At 43.4% G+C, this 21,338-nt stretch overlaps 1 protein-coding gene across 1 annotated transcript; it reads right to left on the bottom strand.

The window, feature by feature from the left end:
• Positions 1-4,318: 4,318 nt before the first annotated feature.
• Positions 4,319-14,556, bottom strand: LOC126293218 (uncharacterized). The gene is made up of 3 exons (XM_049986340.1): positions 14,442-14,556; positions 5,050-5,209; positions 4,319-4,919 (listed from the first exon to the last, which is right to left on the bottom strand). The coding sequence occupies exons 1-3, from the start codon at positions 14,554-14,556 to the stop codon at positions 4,319-4,321; spliced, it is 876 nt and encodes a 291-aa protein (XP_049842297.1).
• Between the last annotated feature and the right edge of the window lie 6,782 nt (positions 14,557-21,338).

Here is a 21,338-nt window from a genome sequence, read left to right as displayed (position 1 = left end):
TAACAGTCGATTCAATCAAGTCCCATGAATCCTCATATTCTTCCCTATTCTTGCCATAGTGTTCTTCTTGATTAATGCCTCGATAGTCGATTGAATCAAGTCCCATGAATCCTGGAATTCTTCCCTTTTCTTGCCATAATATGCCCCTAGAATAAAGCCTTTATAGTCGATTCAATCATGTCCCATGAATCCTCGAATTATTCCCTATTATTGCCTTACCGTATCTCTTGACTAAAGCCTTGATAGTCGATTCAATCAAGTCCCATTAATGCTCGAATTCTTTCCTATTCTTGAATTAGCGTGTCTCTTGACTAAAGCCTTGATAGTCGATTCAATCAAGTCCCATGAATCCTCAAATTCTTCCCTATTCCTTCCTTAGCGTGCTTCTTTATTAATGCCTCGATAGTCGATCGAATCAAGTCCCATTAATCCTGGAATTCTTCTTCTTCCCTTAGACGGCCTCTTGAGTAAAGCCTTGATACTCAATGCAATCAAGTCTCATGAATCCTCGAATTCTTCCCTATTCTTGCTTTTGAATGAATTTTTTTAAAGCCTTGCTAGCCGATTCAAACAAGTCCCATGAACCATCGAATTCTTCTCCTTGCTTTAGCGTGCCTCTTAACTAAATACTTGATAGTCGATATAATCAAGTTCCATGAATCCTCGAATTCTTCTTCTTAACTTAGCGTGTGTCTTGACTACAAACTTGATAGTCGATTCAATCAAGTCCCATGAATCCTCGAATTCAAATTATTCACTATTCTTGCCTTAGCACGGTTCTTGATTAAAGCCTTGAAAGTCGACTCATTCAAGTCTGATGAATCCTCGAGTTCTTTCCTATTCTCGCCTTAGCGTGACACTTGACTAAAGCCTTGATATTCGATTCAATCAAGTCCCACGAATCCTCGAATTCTGCACTATTCTTGCCTTGGCGTTCCTCTTCATTAAAGCCTTGATAGTTGATTCAATTCAGTCCCATGAATCCTCGAATTCTTCCTTATTCTTGCCATAGCGTGCTTCTTGATTAATGCCTCGATAGTCGATTGAATCAAGTCCCATGAATACTCGAATTCTTCCCTTTTCTTGCCTTACTGAGCCTCTTAACTAAATCTTTGATAGTTGATTCTATCAAGTCCCATAAATCCTCGAATTTCTCTTCTTGCCTTAGCGTGCCTCGTGACTACAGCCTTGATAGTCGATTCAATCAAATCCCATGAATCTTCGAATTCTTCCTTATTCTTGGCTTAGCGTGTCTCTTGCCTAAAGCCTTGATAGTCGACTCAATAAAGTCCCACGAATCCTCGTATTCTGCACTATTCTTGCCTTGGCGTCCCTCTTCATTAAAGCCTTGATAGTTGATTCAATTCAGTCCCATGAATCCTCGAATTCTTCCATATTCTTGCCTGAGCGTGCCTCTTGATTAAAGACTTGATGGACAATTCAATCAAGTCCAATGCATCATCGATTTCTTCTTCTTGCCTTAGTGTGCCTCTTGACTAAAGCCTTCATAGTCGAATCAATCAAGTCCCATGAATCCTCGATTTCTTCACTATTCTTTCCTTAGCGTGACTCTTGATTAAAGGCTTGATAGTCGATTCTATCAAGTCCCATAAATCCTCGAAATTCTCTTATTGCCTTAGCATGCCTCTTGACAAAGGCCTTGATAGTCGATTTAATCAAGTCCCATGAATCCTCGAATTCTACCTATCACTTTTGACGTGCCTCTTGACTAAAGCCTTGATAGTCGATTCAATCAAGTCATATGAATGCTCGAATTCTTCTTGTTGTTTTAGTGTGCCTCTTGACTAACGCCTTAATAGTCGATTCAATCAAGTCCCATGAATCCTCGAATTATTCCCTATTCTTGCCTTAGCATATCTCTTGACTAAAGCCTTGATAGTCGATTCAGTCAAGTCCCAAGAATCCTCGAATTCTTTGATATTCTTGAATTAGCGTGTCTCTTGACTAAAGCCTCGATAGTCGATTGAATCAAGTCCCATGAATCCTCGAATTCTTCCCTTTTCTTGCCATAGTGTGCCTCTTGAATAAACCCTTGATAGTAGATTAAATCAAGTCACCCTGAATCCTGGAATTCTTCTTCTTGCCTTAGCCTGCCTCTTGACTAAAGCCTTGAAAGTCGATTCAATCAAGTCCCATGAATCCTCGAAATCTGCCCTATTCTTGCCTTGGTGTGCCTCTTCATTAAAGCCTTGATAGTTGATTCAATTAAGTCCCATTAATCCTCGAATTCTTCCGTATTCTTGCTTGAGCGTGCCTCTTGACTAAAGCGTTGATAGTCAATTCAATCAAGTCCCATTCATCATCGAATTCTTCTTCTTGCCTTAGTGTGCCTCTTGACTAAAGCCTTGATAGTCGAATCAATCAAGTTCCATGAATCCTCGATTTCATTCCTATTCTTTCCTTACCGTGTCTCTTGATTAAAGGCTTGATAGTCGATTCAATCCTCGAATTCGTTTCTATTCTTGCCTTAGTGTGCCTCTTGACTAAAGCCTTCATAGTCGATTCTAGCAAGTCCCATAAATCCTCGAATTTCTCTTCTTGCCTTAGCGTGCCTCTTGACTAAGGCATTGATAGTCGACTCAATCAAGTCCCATGAATCTTCGAATTCTTCCCTATTCATGCCTTGGTGTACCTCTTGATTAAAACCCTGATAGTCGATTCGATTAAATCCCATGAATCCTCGAATACTTCTTCTTGCCTCAGTGTACCTCCTCACTGAATCCTTGATAGGCGATTCAATCAAGTCCCATGAATCCTCAGATTCTTTCCTATTCTTGCCTTTGTGTTCCTTTTGACTAAAACCTTGGTAGTCGATTCAATCAAGTCCCATGTATCCTCAAATTCTTCGCTACACTTGCTGCAGCGTGTCCCCTGATTAAAGTGTTGATATTCGTACTTAATATTCGTACAATAAAGTCCCATGAATCCTTGAAATCTTCTCTGTTCTTGACTTAATATGCCTCCTGATTAAATCCTTAATAGTCAATTCAATCAGGTCCCATGAACCCTCGAATTCATCTCTTTCTTGCCTTAGTGTGTCTCTTGCCTAAAGCCTTGATAGTCGATTCAATGTAGTCCCATGAATCCTCATATTCGAATTCTTAGCTATTCTTGCCTTAGCGTACCTCTTGATTAAATCCTTGATAGTTGAATCAATCAAGTCTGGTGAATCCTCGAGTTCATACCTATTCTTGCCTTACCGTGCGTCTTGACTAATGCCTTGATAGTCATTTAAATCAAGTCACATGAATCCATGAATTCTTCCTTATTCCACCTTATCGTGCCTCTTGACTAAAGCCTTGATAGTCGATTCAATCAAGTCCCATTAATCCTTGAATTCTTCTTGTTGCCTTAGCGTACCTCTTGAGGAAAGTCTTTATAGTCTATTCAATCATGTCCCATGAATCCTCCAATTCTTCTTGTTGCCATAGCGTGCCTCTTAACTAAAGCTTGGATAGTCGATTCAATCAAGTCCCATGAATCCTCGAATTCTTCCCTATTCTTGCCTTAGCGTTCCTCTTGACTAAAACCTTGATAGTCGATTCAATCAAGTCCCTTGAGTCCTTGAAATCTTCTTGTTGCCTAAGCGTACCTCTTGACTAAATCCATGCTACCAAAAGCTACGTATTATGAGGTACGTTTTCTATCCCATCTTCATATTTGCTCAGTTGTTGAGATGGTGTGCTAACATGAGTACAGTTTGTGCATGGTACCAGAAATGGCGTTCAGTGTGCCGTGGTGTGAGCCAGACATCAACTTCAGTGTGCCGTGGATGGACTGTAGTTCAAGTAGCGATAGTGATGATGAACTGTTGTTGTTGTATTCAGTGTCAAATAAATCGAATTGGGTTCATCCGATAAATGTTAGAAGAACAGTGTATAGCGAATACCACCACCTAATGCAAGATTTACAGCTTGACAATGAAAAGTTTAGAAGTTACTTCAGGCTTAATGAAGACCAGTTCAATGAAGTTTTATCCCTCATTGGCAGTGACATTAAGAAACAGGACACAAATTACAGAAAATCAATACCTCCTGAGGAACGGCTAGCTATTTGTCTAAGGTAACAATTCCTTTCCCATAATGTCAAAATAGAAACGTAGCCTGTTAGTATAAGGTTGTAGGAAATGGAGTAAAAATATATCTTCATTACAGTAATATTACACAAGTATATTTGTTAGCTGCTGTGATAATACAAAATGTAAAAGATGATAGACATATATTAACCAGCCACAGCCACAAAAAGAAATCAGCATAAGATATATTTTGTTTGAGTTTAAAGTTAATGAGGTTTGTGCTTAAAGTATTTGAAGATTGTCTTCAGTTGCTTGTCCTGAATAGTTTTCCGCTACCAAATCAACATCTGTATCTTCTTGCAGTGATCGAAGTAATGAGCCACTTTCTGTAAGTGATGTTTCATTTTGATGGTGAAGGATCGTGGGCTGGTTTGAATAGTTACCACCTGACCATGTTGAGCTGTCAGAGGAGGTACCTGGAGACACCAGTGGAGAGCTAGTTTGAAGCACTGCCGGTGTTATTAGACTCATCAGTGAATCATGTTCATCTTCAGCTCGGTTTACTGCCTCTAAAACTTCTCTCTTTACTCTGTTTTGTAACCTTTGAGGCAATTTTTTTACCGACATTGATATGCTACCAAAAAACAAATCTAATTCGTCAGGGACAGAGCGAACAGGTTTGTTTATCTCTTTATTTTTCAGAAAATTCAGAATTTTGTCGACTCCTTTGGGTTTGTTCCGGACTGTGTTGACATCGTGATCAGAGTTGGAAAATTCATCATCATCAGGAGCAGCAGGAGCTTCAGCATTAACAATGCTATCATCGTTTATTTGATTTTCAGGAACTTGCGTGTCATCCATATCAGGAATATTACTGTCGTGTCTGAAAAAATTAATTTCAACAAACAAATAAAAAATTACTCTCACCAGAGGAATGCGTTTCAGTTATTTATTTATAAAGTTCCCACCAGGGCAATAACAGTACTAAAATTTCAATTCAAAAGAACACTTACAGGCTGTGAGCTGGCAATACGGAAAGTAAAAATTCCATTTCTTTCTCGTACTTCCACTTTTTTGAGTTTGCCACAGCTTGACCACTTTTTGTCTCTCTTCTTTTGAGGGCATTCCTATGAGCATCTCTCAGTTTTTTCCAGTCCGTTTTTACAACAGCCTCTGTAACAACAATTTTGTTTCAGGTGTCTCGCTATGGAGACTCATACACTACTATAAGCTTCAGCTACAGAGTCGGCATTAGTACTGTATCGTCGATCGTAAACCAAGTGTGTGACGCTTTGTGGCGTACAATGCAACCGTTGTACATGCCAACACCCACTGAAGATTTCTGGAGGAACGTTGCTGCGGGATTTCACGACAGGTGGAATTTCCCTCACTGCGTCGGTGCAATAGATGGAAAACACGTCAGAATTCAGGCACCACCTGCATCTGAATCTTCTTTCTACAATTACAAAAAATACTACTCTACAGTGTTGTTGGGTTTGGTAGATGCTAACTATAAGTTCATAACCGTAGACGTGGGCTCATACGGAAAGGAATGTGATTCCATCATATTTTCAAATAGCACACTTGGGAAAAGACTGTCTACCTACTGCCTTGGGGTGCCAAAAGACGAGCCACTAGTACCAGGAGGATCCCCTGTTCAATATGTTATCGTGGGAGACGAGGGTTTCCCCCTGCAGCGGTACATGATTCGTCCCTACCCACACAGAAATCTTAACGATGAGAAGAGAGTTTACAACTACAGAGTGAGTCGGTGCAGACGTGTTGTTGAAAACGTTTTCGGCATACTTGCCCAACGGTGGAGATTGTACTTTCGGCCATTGCAGTGCAACCTTGACACTGTACATAAAGTAATGAAAGCCACAGTAATACTACGCAACTATCTGTGCAATAAATGTGACGTTACAACAGTTGGGTCACCAGAAGAAATTTTGGTCGCCTACAGTACATGCTGGAAACCTCTTGAAAAAACTGCTGCCGCAGCTACAAAGGAGAACGCCGCAATAAGAAACCACTTTGTCAATTTCTTTAACTCTCCTGAAGGAAGCGTGCCTTGGCAGTGGCGGCACATTGCTAACACGTAACTACAATGCACTTATGAAAAATAAGCATTCGTTTAATACTCCACAAACTTTCATTAAGATTATTGTTTCATTAAGATTATTGTAACAGTTTTGTCAGTATGTTATTGTGACTACTTTCTGCAAATAAACACTAATGAATACGTAATTATAATGTTTGATGATTATTTTTATTGGCAAAGACAAATTGTTTGCAAATAGTAAACACCAGAAGAAGAGGGTGCAAACCCTCGATACAGGTCGTAGAAGAAAAACAATGTGACGAACACAGCTTTTCAGATAAAAAAAATCACGATACACGATACTAATTGTTTTGTACACGGCATGTTACTTTCAGTCATTTAGCCAGGAGAATGGCGTAGATTAAGAAGTATATCGATATATAGAGAAGTATTGTTTATTTTAGTAGAGAAGAACAAGTAGTGGCCACATTATCCGGATCTGACTGCTTATTTGAAGAACAGCTTTTTCTTAGTAACTAAAATTGAGGAGAATACGAACATACCAAATAATCTTTTATAACAAGGAAAAGAAAGTTGTACAGCCATAATAAGGACTTAATGCTGCACTCTTACTTACACCTAAATACTGGACGAAAAGAAATTTTCATTCTTACTTGGCTTCCCTAAAACTTGCGAAATTTCTTCCCAAGCTAAGTCACGCAAGTTAGCATCTCTATATTCCAATTTCGAGTAGTCCCACAGCACTGGATACTTTTGCACTTGGTCAATTAATGCAGACATTTTGCACAATAAACACACAAACACGCAGTAATAGAGCTGCTCAGCATAAGAGCACGTGGCTTGCAGTGCAGTATAGTGCGCATGCGCAAGCCGAGATACGCAGCGATGCTACGTGTGCAAGCGTAGCTGGAGATACTCGTATTACGTATCTCGGCTGGACGCGACGCCATCTGCGTCAGTCTGAAATGCCCCATTTGATTACATTACAAGATACGTCTGCGACGTCTTTCCGAAGACGTAGCTCAAGATACTCTACGCCGGTGTGAAATGACCTTTAAACATGACACATGAATCCCCGAATTCGAAATCTTCCCTATTTTTGCCTCAGCGTGCCTCTTGATTAAAGCCTTGATAGTCGACTCAATCAAGTCTGATGAATCCGCGAGTTCTTTCCAATTATTGCCTTAGCGTGCCCCTTGTCTAAAGCCCTGATAGTCGATACAATCAATTCCCATGAATCCTCGAATTTATCCCTATACTTGCCTTAGCGTACCTCTTGACTAAAGCCTTAATAGTTGTTTCAATCAAGTCCCATGAATCCTAAGAATCTTCGATAATCTTGCCTCAGCGTGTCCCCTATTACAGCCTTGATATTCGTACTTATTATTCATACAATAAAGTCCCATGAATCCTCGAAATCTTTTCTTTTCTTGACTTAATATGCCTCCTGATTAAAGCCTTAATAGTCAATTCAATCAATTCTCATGAACACTCGAATTCTTCCTTATTCTTGCCTTAGCGTGTCTCTTGCCTAACGCCTTGATAGTCTACTCAATCAAGTCTGGTGAATCCTCGATTTCTTCCCTGTTCTTTCCTTAGCGTGACTCTTGACTAAAGCCTTGATAGTCGATTCACTCAAGTCTCATGAATCCTCGAATTCTTCCCTATTCTACCTTAGCGTGCCTCTTGACTAAAGCCTTGTTAGTCAATTCAATCAAGTCCCATGAATCTTCGAAATCTTCTTCTTGCCTTAGGGTGCCTCATGACTAAAGCCTTGATAGTCGATTCACTCAAGTCCCATGAATTCTCGAATTCTTCCCTATTCTTGCCTTAGCGTGCCTCTTGACTAAAGAATTGATAGTCGATTCAATCAAGTCCCATGAATCCTCGATTCTTTCCCTATTCTTTTGTTACCGTGTCTCTTGATTAAAGCCTTGATAGTCGATTCAATCAAGTACCATGAATCCTCTAATTCTTCCCTAATCTTGCCTTAGTGTGCCTCTTGACCAAAGACTTGATAGTCGATTCAATCAAGTCCTCTGAATCCTCGAATTCATCTCTATTCTTGTTTTAGCATACATCTTAATTAAAGCCTGGATAGCCGATTCAATCAAGTCCCATGAATCCACGAATTCTTCCCTATTCTTGCCTTGGCCTGCCTCTTCATTAAAGCCTTGACAGTCGATTCAATAATATCTCATGAATCCTCGAATTCTTCCTTATTCTTGTCCTAGCAAGCCTCGTGACTAAAGCCTTGATAATCGATTCAAACCAGTCCCATGAATGCTCGAATTCTTCTTCTTGCCTTAGGGTGCCTCATGACTTAAGCCTTGATAGTCGATTCACTCAAGTCTCATGAATCCTCGAATTCTTCCCTATTCTACCTTAGCGTGCCTCTTGACTAAAGCCTTTAAGGTCGATTCAATCAAGTCCTATGAATCCTCGAATTCTCCCCTACTCTTGCCTTGGCGTGTCTCTTCATTAAAGCCTTGATAGTCGATTCTATCAAGTCCCATGAATCGTGGAATTTCTCTTCTTGCCTTAGCGTGCCTCTTGACTAAAGCCTTGATAGTACATTCAATCAAGACCCACGAATCCTCGAATTCTTCTTCTTCCTTAGCGTGCCACTTTACTAAAGCCTTGATAGTCAAGTTCAATCTAGTCCCATTAATCATCGAATTATTCTTCTTGCCTTAGAGTGCCTCTCGACTAAAGCCTTGATAGTCAATTCAATCAAGACCCATGATTCCTCGATTTCTTCCCTATTCTTTCCTTAGCGTGACTATTGACTAAAGCCTTTATAGTCGATTCTATCAAGTCCCATGAATCGTGGAATTTCTCTTCTTGCCTTAGAGTGCCTCTTGACTAAAGCCTTAATAGTCGATTCAATCAAGTCCTATAAATCCTCGAATTCTTCCCTATTCTTGCCTTAGTGTGCCTCTTGACTTAATCCTGGGTAGTCGATTATATCAAGTCAATGGAATCCTCGAATTTTTCCTTATTCTTGTTTTAGCATGCCTCTTGATTAAAGCCGTGATAGTCGATTCAGCCAAGTCCCGTGAATCCTCGAATTCTTCCCTATTCTTGCCTTAGTGTGCCTCTTGACTAAAGATTTGATAGTTAATTCAATCAAGTCCCATGAATCCTTGAATTCTACCCTATTCTTGCCTTAGTGTGTCTCTTGATTAAGACCTTGATAGTTGATTCAATCAAGTCCCACTAATCCTCGAATTCTTCTTGTTGCCTTAGCGTACCTCTTGACTTAAGAATGGATAGTCGATTCAATCAAGTCCCATGAATCCTTGAATTCTTCCCTATTCTTGCCTTAGCGTGCCTCTTGACTAAAGCCTTTATAGTCGATTCAATCAGGTCCCATGAATCCTCGGTTACTTCCCTATTCATGCCTTGGTGTACATTTTCGTTGAAGCCCTGATAGCCGATTCGATTATGTCCCATGAATCCTCGAATTCATCTTCTTGCTTCAGTGTACCACTTGACTAAAGCCTTGATAGTCGATTCAATCATGTCCCATGAATCCTCGAATTCTTCTTGTTGCCTTAGTGTGCCTCTTGACTAATGCTTGGATTGTCGATTCAATCAAGTCCCATGAATCCTCGAGTTCTTCCCTATTCTTGCCTTAGTGTGCCTCTTGACTAAAGCCTTGATAGTCGATTCTATCAAGTCCCATGAATCCTGGATTTTCTCTTCTTGCCTTAGCGTGCCTCTTGACTAAAGCCTTGATAGTCGATTCAATAAGTCCCATGAATCCTTGAATTCTTCTTGTTGCCTTAGCGTACCTCTTGACTAAGGCTTGGATAGTCGATTCATTCAAGTCCCATGAATCCTCGAATTCTTCCCTATTCTTGCCTTAACGTGCCTCTTCACTAAAGCCTTGATAGTCGATTCAATCATGTTCCATGAATCCTCGAATTCTTCTTCTTACCTTAGCGTGCCTCTTGACTAAAGCCTTGATAGTCGACGAATCAAGTCCCATGAATCCACGAATTCGAAATCTTCCCTATTCTTGCCTTAGTGTGCCTCTTGATTAAAGCCTTGATAGTCGACTCAATCAAGTGTGATGAATCTGCGAGTTGTTTCCAATTCTCGCCGTAGCATGCCTCTTGTCTAAAGCCTTGATAGTCGATACAGTCAACTCCCATGAATCCTCGAATTCTTCCCTATTCTTTCCTTAGCGTGCCTCTTGACTAAAGCCTTAATAGTCGATTCGATCAGGTCCCATGAATCCTCGAATTGTTTCCTATTCTTGTCTTAGCGTACCTCTTGACTAAAGCCTTGATAGTCGACTCAATCAAGTCTGATGAATCCGCGAGTTCTTTCCTATTCTTGCCTTAGTGTGTTTCTTTTCTAAAGCCTTGATAGTCGATTCAATCAAGTCCCATGAATCCTCGAATTCTTCTTGTTGCCTTAGCGTGCCTCTTGACTTAAGAATGGATAGTGGATTGAATCAAGTCCCATGAATCCTCGAATTCTTCCCTATTCTTGCCTTAGCGTGCCTCTTGACTAAAGCCTTTATAGTCGATTCAATAAAGTCCCACATATCCTCGAATTCTTCTTAGTGCCTTAGGGTCCCCCTGAATACGTCAGGCGTGCACTACACGCCGGAAGCGGCTACGAGGGTAGCGGAGTACGTGTGGAGTGCACATGGGGTTTTTTAGGTTAGAGAATTCCCTCCCTAGGCCCGACAAGACGCCTGCTGAGACGCGGCAAGGCAGGAGTAGGCAAAATGCAACAGGGAATAACAATATTAATGTGCTAATAGTAAACTGCAGGAGCGTCTATAGAAAGGTCCCAGAACTGCTCTCATTAATAAACGGTCACAACCCCCATATAGTACTAGGGACAGAAAGTTGGCTGAAACCACATGTAAACAGTAATGAAATCCTAAACTCAGATTGGAATGTATACCGCAGAGACAGGCTGGTCAGTGAAGGGGGAGGCGTGTTTATAGTGATAAGAAGTGCAATAGTATCGAAGGAAATTGACGGAGATTCGAATTGTGAAATGATTTGGGTGAAGGTCACGGTTAAAGCAGGCTCAGACATGGTAATTGGATGTATCTATAGGCCCCCGGGCTCAGCAGCTGTTGTGGCTCAGCACCTGAAGAATAATTTGGAAAATATTTCGAGTAGATTTCCCCACCATGTTATAGTTCTGGGTGGAGATTTTAATTTGCTGGATATAGACTGGGAGACTCAAACGTTCATAACGGGTGGCAGGGACAAAAAACCAGTGAAATATTTTTAAGTGCTTTATCTGAAAACTACCTTGAGCAGTTAAACAGAGAACCGACTCGTGGCAATAACATATTAGACCTTCTGGTGACAAACAGACCTGAACTATTTGAATCAGTTAATGCAGAACAGGGAATCAGCGATCATAAAGCGGTTACTGCATCGATGATTTCAGCCATAAATAGAATTATTAAAAAAGGTAGGAAGATTTTTCTGTTTAGCAAAAGTGACGAAAAGCAGATTACAGAGTACCTGACGACTCAACACAAAAGTTTTGTCTCAAGCACAGATAGTGTTGAGGATCAGTGGACAAAGTTCAAAACCATCGTACAATATGCGTTAGATGAGTATGTGCCAAGCAAAGATCGTAAGAGATGGGAAAGAGCCACTGTGGTACAACAACCGAGTTAGAAAACTGCTGCGGAAGCAAAGGGAACTTCACAGCAAACATAAACATAGCCAAAGCCTTGCAGACAAACAAAAAATACGCGAAGCGAAATGTAGTGTGAGGAGGGATATGCGAGAGGCTTTCAATGAATTCGAAAGTAAAGTTCTATGTACTGACTTGGCAGAAAATCCTAAGAAATTTTGGTCCTATGTCAAAGCGGTAGGTGGATCAAAACAAAATGTCCAGACACTCTGTGACCAAAATGGTACTGAAACAGAGGGTGACAGACTAAAGGCCGAAATACTAAATGTCTTCTTCCAAAGCTGTTTCACAGAGGAAGACTGCAGTGTGCTTCCTTCCCTAGATTGTCGCACAGTTGACAAAATGGTAGATATCGAAATAGACGACAGAGGGATAGAGAAACAATTAAAATCGCTCAAAAGAGGAAAGGCCGCTGGTCCTGATGGGATACCAGTTCGATTTTACACAGAGTACGCGAAGGAACTTGCCCCCCTTCTTGCAGCGGTGTACCATAGGTCTCTAGAAGAGCGTAGCGTTCCAAAGGATTGGAAAAGGGCACAGGTCATCCCCGTTTTCAAGAAGGGACGTCGAACAGATGTGCAGAACTATAGACCTATATCTCTAACGTCGATCAGTTGTAGAATTTTGGAACACGTATTATGTTTGAGTATAATGTCTTTTCTGGAGACTAAAAATCTACTCTGTAGGAATCAGCATGGGTTTCGAAAAAGACGGTCGTGTGAAACCCAGCTCGGGCTATTCGTCCACGAGACTCAGAGGGCCTTAGACACGGGTTCACAGGTAGATGCCGTGTTTCTTTACTTCCGCAAGGCGTTTGACACAGTTCCCCACAGTCGTTTAATGAACAAAGTAAGAGCATACGGACTATCAGATCAATTGTGTGATTGGATTGAAGAGTTCCTAGATAACAGAACGCAGCATGTCATTCTCAATGGAGAGAAGTCTTCCGAAGTAAGAGTGATTTCAGGTGTGCCGCAGGGGAGTGTCATGGGACCGTTGCTGTTCACAATATACATAAATGACCTGGTGGATGACATCGGAAGTTCACTGAGGCATTTTGCAGATGATGCTGTGGTGTATCGAGAGGTTGCAACAATGAAAAATTGTACTGAAATGCAGGAGGATCTGCAGCGAATTGACGCATGGTGCACGGAATGGCAATTGAATCTCAATGTAGACAAGTGTAATGTGATGCGAATACATAGAAAGATAGGTCCCTTATCATTTAGCTCCAAAATAGCAGGTCAGCAACTGCAAGCAGTTAATTCCATAAATTATCTGGGAGTACGCATTAGGAGTGATTTGAAATGGAATGAACATATAAAGTTGATCGTCGGTAAAGCAGATGCCAGACTGAGATTCATTGGAAGAATCCTAAGGAAATGCAATCCGACAACAAAGGAAGTAGGTTACACTACGCTTGTGCGCCCACTGCTTGAATACTGCTCAGCAGTGTGGGATCCGCACCAGGTAGGGTTGATAGAAGAGATAGAGAAGATCCAACGGAGAGCAGCACGCTTCGTTACAGGATCATTTAGTAATCGCGAAAGCGTTAGTGGAGATGATAGATAAACTCCAGTGGAAGACTCTGCAGGAGAGACGCTCAGTAGCTCGGTACGGGCTTTTGTTAAAGTTTCGAGAACATACCTTCACCGAAGAATCAAGCAGTATATTGCTCCCTCCTACGTATATCTCGCGAAGAGACCATGAGGATAAAATCAGAGAGATTAGAGCCCACACAGAAGCATACCGACAATCCTTTTTTCCACGTACAATACGAGACTGGAATAGAAGGGAGAACCGATAGAGGTACTCAGGGTACCCTCCGCCACACACTGTCAGGTGGCTTGCGGAGTATGGATGTAGATGTAGATGTAGACTAAAGCCTTGATGGTTGATTCAATCAAGTCCCATGAATCTTCGGAATTCTTCTTGTTGTCTTAGTGTGCCTCTTGACTAAAGCCTTGATAGTCGATTCCATAAAGTGACATGAATCCTCGAATTCTTCCCTATTCTTGCCTTACTGTGCCTCTTGATTAAAGCCATGATAGTTGATTCAATCAAGTCCCATGAATCCTCGAATTCTTCCCTATTCTTTCCTTAGCGTGCCTTTTGACTAAAGCCTTGATAGTCGATTCAATCAAGTCCCGTGAATCCTCGAATTCTTCCCTATTCTTACGGTAGCGTGCCTCTTGATTAAAGCCTTGATAGTCGATTCAATCAAGTCCCACGAATCCTGGAATTCTTCTTCTTGCCTTAGCGTGCCTCTTGACTAAAGCCTTGATAGTCGATTAAATCAAGTCCCATGAATCCTCGAATTCTTCCCTATTCTTGCCTTAGCGTGCCTCTTGATTAAAGTCTTGATGGTCGATTCAATGAAGTCCCATGAATCCTCGAATTCTTCCCTGTTCTTGCTGTGATCCTCAGATTCGTCTTCAATTTCCAGACGACCCTGAGACGACACAAAATCAGTCTGAATACGTGTAGTCTGCTAAGTTTTGCCTCTAGTAGTTCAATGTTAGCAGTATCTTCTGTCTGCGGAAAGGTCCCTATGGATGCTTTAGCGACCTTTGCAACCCCTCTCTGTCTGAATAATTTTTTTCTCTCGACAGAAATCCATTTCGGGGAATGGGCAGATGATAACAGGAAGCTAACACTTACCAGGTTGCAGCGGCAGTACAGGACAGTACGAACTGGAACAGTAGCGGCAACACAGGCGATGGCAGCTGGCATAGTTGCGAAGAGCAAGAGGTGACGACCCAGATGATGATGGCATTGTCTGTGTCTGTGCTTCTCGCGTTTAGAGGTCGAAAGACATTAAACTTCGGCGAAAAATGTCCCGATCTCTGGTCCTAAGGCTGTTGTTATCGAAGTTCCGAACAGGCCTTGAAACACTAGGTAGCCCTTACCGACGAAACCGAAAGTTGTCAACTCACACGTGGTTATTTATTTATTTATTTATTTTTTCTTTATTGAGTTTCGATTCCCCCATAGAGGGAGGGCTGGCAACAGCTTAGTACGTCGCTCTTCAGCCTAGAGAATTTCTTTTAAAAAGATGAAAATAATAAATAATAAAAGCAGAAGATAAAATCGGTGACTTAAATGGTAAAATGGCGGAAAATTGTGGAACTTTAAACATAGAACAAAGGGTTGATGATGCTAATAAAATACATATGCAGCAGACAGGTAAAAGAATTGGCAGACAATTAAAAAAACGCGGAGACAGTCTGGTTTCTGCTCGCAAGAGATATAAAATTTATACCCAGTGACAGAATGGTTTCTGTTCGCAACATTTTGGAAAGACGAATAACACTGAACACTGCACTAAAAAATTGGCACAAATATGATATACCACAGCCGAGGGCAGATGGGGGGAACCTGGACAGATGACAGGAAAGGAAATCGAGGGGGAGGGGGGAGGAGAGGAAAAAATGAAGTGGGGGGAGGAGGGAAGGAGCTGATGGAGGACGAGGACCCAGAAGATGGCGGCAGGTGCTGGGCAGACACGACAGGGAGTGGGGAAAGGCAGTGGAGGGGAATACAAAAGGACTGGGGGGAGGGGAGGCAGGGAGAGGTTAGGTGGGGAGAAAACATGATGGAAGTGGGGGAAGAGGGAGCCCAGGATTAGAGTTGATAGGAGGGATAAATGGAGAGAAGTCTTCTGAAGTAAGAGTGATTTCAGGTGCGCCACAGGGAAGTGTTGTAGGACCGTTGCTATTCACAATGTACATAAATGACCTTGTGGATGACATCAGAAGTTCACTGAGGCTTTTTGCAGATGATGCTGTGGTGTACTGAGAGGTTGTAACAATTGAAAATTGTACTGAAATGGAGGAGGATCTGCAGCAAATTGACGCACGGTGCAGGGAATGGCGATTGTGCTGTGAATACACTGAAAGATAGATCCCTTATCATTTAGCTACAAAATAGCAGGTCAGCAACTGGAAGCAGTTAATTTCATAAGTTATCTGGGAGTACGCATTAGGAGTGATTTAAAATGGAATGATTATACACTCCTGAAAATTGAAATAAGAACACCGTGAATTCATTGTCCCAGGAAGGGGAAACTTTATTGACACATTCCTGGGGTCAGGTACATCACATGATCACACTGACAGAACCACAGGCACATAGACACAGGCAACAGAGCATGCACAATGTCGGCACTAGTACAGTGTATATCCACCTTTCGCAGCAATGTAGGCTGCTATTCTCCCATGGAGACGATCGCAGAGATGCTGGATGTAGTCCTGTGGAACGGATTGCCATGCCATTTCCACCTGGCGCCTCAGCTGTACCAGCGTTCGTGCTGGACGTGCAGACCGCGTGAGACGACGCTTCATCCAGTCCCAAACAAGCTCAATGCGGGACAGATCCGGAGATCTTGCTGGCCAGGGTAGTTGACTTACACCTTCTAGAGCACGTTGGGTGGCACGGGATACATGCGGACGTACATTGTCCTGTTGGAACAGCAAGTTCCCTTACCGGTCTAGGAATGGTAGAACGATTGGTTCGATGACGGTTTGGATGTACCGTGCACTATTCAGTGTCCCCTCGACGATCACCAGAGGTGTACGGCCAGTGTAGGAGCTCGCTCCCCACACCATGATGCCGGGTGTTGGCCCTGTGTGCCTCGGTCGTATGCAGTCCTGATTGTGGCGCTCACCTGCACGGCGCCAAACACGCATACGACCATCATTCGCACCAAGGCAGAAGTGACTCTCATCGCTGAAGACGACACGTCTCCATTCGTCCATCCATTCACGCCTGTCGCGACACCACTGGAGGCGGGCTGCACGATGTTGGGGCGTGAGCGGAAGACGTCCTAACGGTGTGCGGGACCGTAGCCCAGCTTCATGGAGACGGTTGCGAATGGTCCTCGCCGATACCCCAGGAGCAACAGTGTCCCTAATTTGCTGGGAAGTGGCGGTGCGGTCCGCTACGGCACTGCGTAGGATCCTACGGTCTTGGCGTGCATCCGTGCGTCGCTGCGGTCCGGTCCCAGGTCGACGGGCACGTGCACCTTCTGCCGACCACTGGCGACAACATCGATGTACTGTGGAGACCTCACGCCCCACATGTTGAGCAATTCGGCGGTACGTCCACCCGGCCTCCCGTATGCCCACTATACGCCCTCGCTCAAAGTCCGTCAACTGCACATACGGTTCACGTCCACGCTGTCGCGGCATGCTACCAGTGTTAAAGACTGCGATGGAGCTCCGTATGCCACGGCAAACTGGCTGACACTGACGGAGGCGGTGCACAAATGCTGCGCAGCTAGCGCCATTCGACGGCCAACACCGCGTTTCCTGGTGTGTCCGCTGTGCCGTGCGTGTGATCATTGCTTGTACAGCCCTCTCGCAGTATCCGGAGCAAGTATGGTGGGTCTGACACACCGGTGTCAATGTGTTCTTTTTTCCATTTCCAGGAGTGTATAAAGTTGATCGTCGGTTAAGCGGATGCCAGACTGAGATTCATTGGAAGAATCCTAAGGAAATGCAAAGCGAAAACAAAGGAAGTAGGTTACAGTCCGCTTGTTCGCCCACTGCTTGAATACTGCTGAGCAGTGTGGGATCCATACCAGATAGGGTTGATAGAAGAGACAGAGAAGATCCAACGGAGAGCAGCGCGCTTCATTACAGGATCATTTAGTAATCGCGAAAGCGTTACCGAGATGATAGATAAACTCCAGTGGAAGACTCTGCAGGAGAGACACTCAGTAGCTCGATACGGGCTTTTGTTAAAGTTTCGAGAACATACCTTCACCGAAGTGTCAAGCAGTATATTGCTCCCTCCTACTTACATCTCGCGAAGAGACCACGAGGATAATATCAGAGAGATTAGAGCCAACACAGAAGCATACCGACAATCCTTCTTTCCACGAACAATATGAGACTGGAATAGAAGGGAGAACCGATAGAGGTACTCAAAGTACCCTCCGCCACACACCGTCAGGTGGCTTGCTGAGTATGGATGTACATGTAGATGTAGATGTGGACAGAGGTCATCATCTGGTAGGGCAAGTTCACGGAAGCCACCTTGGGAAAGGAGATGAAAGGTGCAGAGATGGACGGTAGGGGGGGACACAACAGTAAAGGCGTGGGAGAGGGCGGGGATTGGAGAGGAGCAACCAGGGGGTGAGGGCGATCGAGGCAGCGGGAGGCGTAGAGGATGCGGATATGTTCGAGAATTAGGAGCAGATGGGGGAATGGGGGAATGAGGTCATAGAAGATCCGTGTGGGGGACGGGAGGCATATACGGAAGGCGAGGCGGAGGGCATGGCGCTCGAGGATCTGGAGGGACTTATAGAATTTGGGGGAGGGGGCGGGGGGGGGGCGGATATCCAGGCGGGACTGGCATAGCAGAGGATGGAACGGATTAAGGATTTGTAGGTGTGGAGGATGGTAGAGGGGTGCAGCTCCTATGTCCAGCCAGAGAGGAGTTTGAGGAGTCGGAGGCACACGTGGTTATCTTCTCGCGGTTTTTTATGCATTCACAAATGCCGGAACAAACACGAGCGTGAACGACACTGTTCCGTGTGCTGGCTGTATCTGGCTCAGAGGACCAAAAAATGATTGCATTTCACTTGCACGGCTCTGGACCTGCATTATTACATTTAAGTTTTGAGCGTGTAGTGTGAGAGGGTTCACTGTCCTCCCTTATTTCCACTCACAATAGTCAGACCGCAGACAACCGTTTTGATATATAAATACTTTATTCCGTATTACTTTACAGGTGCTATTTAGCAATATTTAACAAATGCACAAAGAGCCCGCGAGCTGAGGCCTTGGGCTGGACGACACATACACTATGTGATCAGAAGTATCCGGACACCCCCAAAAACAAACGTTTTTCATATTAGGTGCATTTGCTGCCACCTACTGCCAGGTACTCCATATCAGCGATGTCAGTAGTCATTAGACATCGTGAGAAAGCTGAATGGGGCGCTCCGCAGGTCTCATGGACTTCGAACATGATCAAGTGATTGGGTGTTACTTGTATCAAACATCTGTGCGCGAGATTTCCACACTGCTAAAGATCCCTAGGTCCCGATGTGATAATGAAGTGGAAACGTGAACGGACACGTACAGCACAGACAGGCCGACCTCGGCTGTTGATTGACAGAGACCACCTACAACGACACCTACAACGTGCTTACATATGGAAAGTTTCCAACCGATTTCTCATACACAAACAGCAGTTGACCGTTGTTGCCTGGTGAAGCGTTATTGCGATGCCTCGTGTTAGGAGGAGAAATGCGTACCATCACGTTTCCAACTTTGATAAAGGTCGGATTGTAGTCTATCGCGATTGCGGTTTATCGTATCGCGACATTGCTGCTCGCGTTGGTCAAGATCCAATGACTGTTAGCAGAATATGGAATCGGTGGCTTCAGAAAGGTAATACGGAACGCCGAGCTGGATCCAAACGGCCTCGTATCACTAGCAGTCGAGATGACAGGCATCTTATCCGCATGGCTGTAACGGATCGTGCAACCACGACTCCATGCCCGAGTCAACAGATGGGGACGTTTGAAGGCAAGAACCATCTGCACGAACAGTTCGACGACGTTTGCAGCAGCATGGACTATCAGCTCGGAGACCGTGGCTGCGGTTACACTTGACGCTGCATCACAGACAGGAGAGCCTGCAATGGTGTACTCAACAACGAACCTGGGTGCACGAATGGCGAAACGTCATTTTTTCGGATGAATCCAGGTTCTGTTTACAGCATCATGATGGTCGCATCCGCGTTTGGCGAAATCGCGGTGAACGCACATTGGAAGCGTGTATTCGTCATCGCCATACTGGCGTATCACCCGGCGTGATGATATGGGATGCCATTGCTTACACGACTCGGTCACCTCTTCTACGCATTGACGGCACTTTGAACAGTGGACGTTACATTTCAGATGTGTTACGACCCGTGGCTCTACCCTTCATTCGATCCCTGAGAAACCCTATATTTCAGAAGGATAATGCACGACCGCATTTTGCAGGTACTGTGCGGGCCTTTCTGGATACAGAAAATGTTCGACTACTGCCCTGACCAGCTCATTCTCCAGATCTCTCACCAATTAAAAACGTCTGGTTAATGTGGCCGAGCAACTGGCTCGTCACAATACGCCAGTGACTACTCTTGATGAACTGTGGTATCGTGTTGAAGCTCCATATCTATGAACCCTAATTGCGTGAAAATGTAACCACATGTCAGTTCCAGCATATTATATTTGTCCAATGAATACCCGTTTATCATCTGCATTTCTTCTTGGTGGAACAATTTTAATGGCGAGTAGTGTACAAAAGTTTCAAATGGCTCTGAGCACTATGGGACTTAACATCTGAGGTCATCAGTCCCCTAGATCGTAGAACTACTTAAACCTAACTAACGTAAGGACATCACACACATCCATGCCCGTGGCAGGATTCGAACCTGCGACCGTAGCGGTCGTGCGGTTCCAGACTGTAGCGCCTAGAACCGCTCGGCCACTCCGGCTGGGCTTTAGTAGTGTCCAAGTAGATATTTAATACAGAAAGAGGAAACGTTGTCACCAAAAATTTCGAACAGTACGTCACCGATTTATTTCAAATTTTGACTTGCTACTACGATGAATATTCGGACGAACTAGGTGATAGATATTTTTTAATATGTATTTATAGGGTTGGCGCAGTTAAAAGATATTCGCCTCCCCTCGGAATGTGAATGCAATTTTTCGACTTCTGAAATAAATTGCTACAACAATTGGCAGTTTTAAGCAATAATCGATTGTTAGTGTTCTGTTGTCAGCATTTGAGTTTGTTTCGTCCATGAAGTTTGACGTTTCTCTTTATGATCAGCAAAATATCTTTCTCGATACAAGAAAGAATTGAAATTGTGGGAGCTTATGTGAAAACAAATTCGATTAAGGAAACTTGCGAAATTTTGGAAGTCAAATATCTACATAGAGGACTACCAGCAAAGAGAGCAATTCTGTTGTTGTGGTTCAGTCCAGAGACTGGTTTGATGCATTTCTCCATGATACACTATCCTGTGCAAGCTTCTTCGTCTGCACGTATCTGGTGCATCCTATATACTTCTGAATCTGCTAGTGTATTCATCTCTTGGTCTACCTCTACGATTTTTACCCTCCACGGTGCCCTCGAATACTAAATTGGTAATCCCTTGATGTCTCAGGACATGTCATACCAATCGATCCTTTCTTCTAGTCAAATTATGCCACAAATTCCTCTTCTCCCGAATTCTATTCAGTACCTCGTCATTAGTTACGTGATCTACCCATCTAATCTTCAGCAGTCTTCTGTAGCACCACATTTCGAAAGCATCTATTCCCTTCTTGTCTAAACTATTTATCGTCCATGTTTCACTTCCATACGTGGCTACACTCCATACAAACACAGGGTGACACAGAAAAACGGGAACATTTCCACAATCCAATAAATCTAGAACTGATGAAAGAAGGAAATTGCATTCTTAGTGATTGAAACCTTACAACTTTGTCATTTACGGAGCATTGATGACATTAATCATTTTTTAAAAATTACGTCCTTATAGATGGTG

The sequence above is a fragment of the Schistocerca gregaria genome, chromosome 10, assembly GCF_023897955.1.
Source record: "Schistocerca gregaria isolate iqSchGreg1 chromosome 10, iqSchGreg1.2, whole genome shotgun sequence".
In the NCBI taxonomy this organism is placed as follows: domain Eukaryota; kingdom Metazoa; phylum Arthropoda; class Insecta; order Orthoptera; family Acrididae; genus Schistocerca; species Schistocerca gregaria.
This window is presented reverse-complemented; position numbering and strand designations above follow the sequence as displayed.

Excerpts from the sequence above, each read along its gene's own strand:
- LOC126293218 (XM_049986340.1), bottom strand. The coding sequence starts at position 14,556 with ATGCCATCATCATCTGGGTCGTCACCTCTTGCTCTTCGCAACTATGCC. Across the intron at positions 5,210-14,441 it reads TGTACTGCCGCTGCAACCTG|AGGCTGTTGTAAAAACGGAC; the intron begins GTAAGTGTTAGC and ends TTGTTGTTACAG. Across the intron at positions 4,920-5,049 it reads GTATTGCCAGCTCACAGCCT|ACACGACAGTAATATTCCTG; the intron begins GTAAGTGTTCTT and ends TAATTTTTTCAG.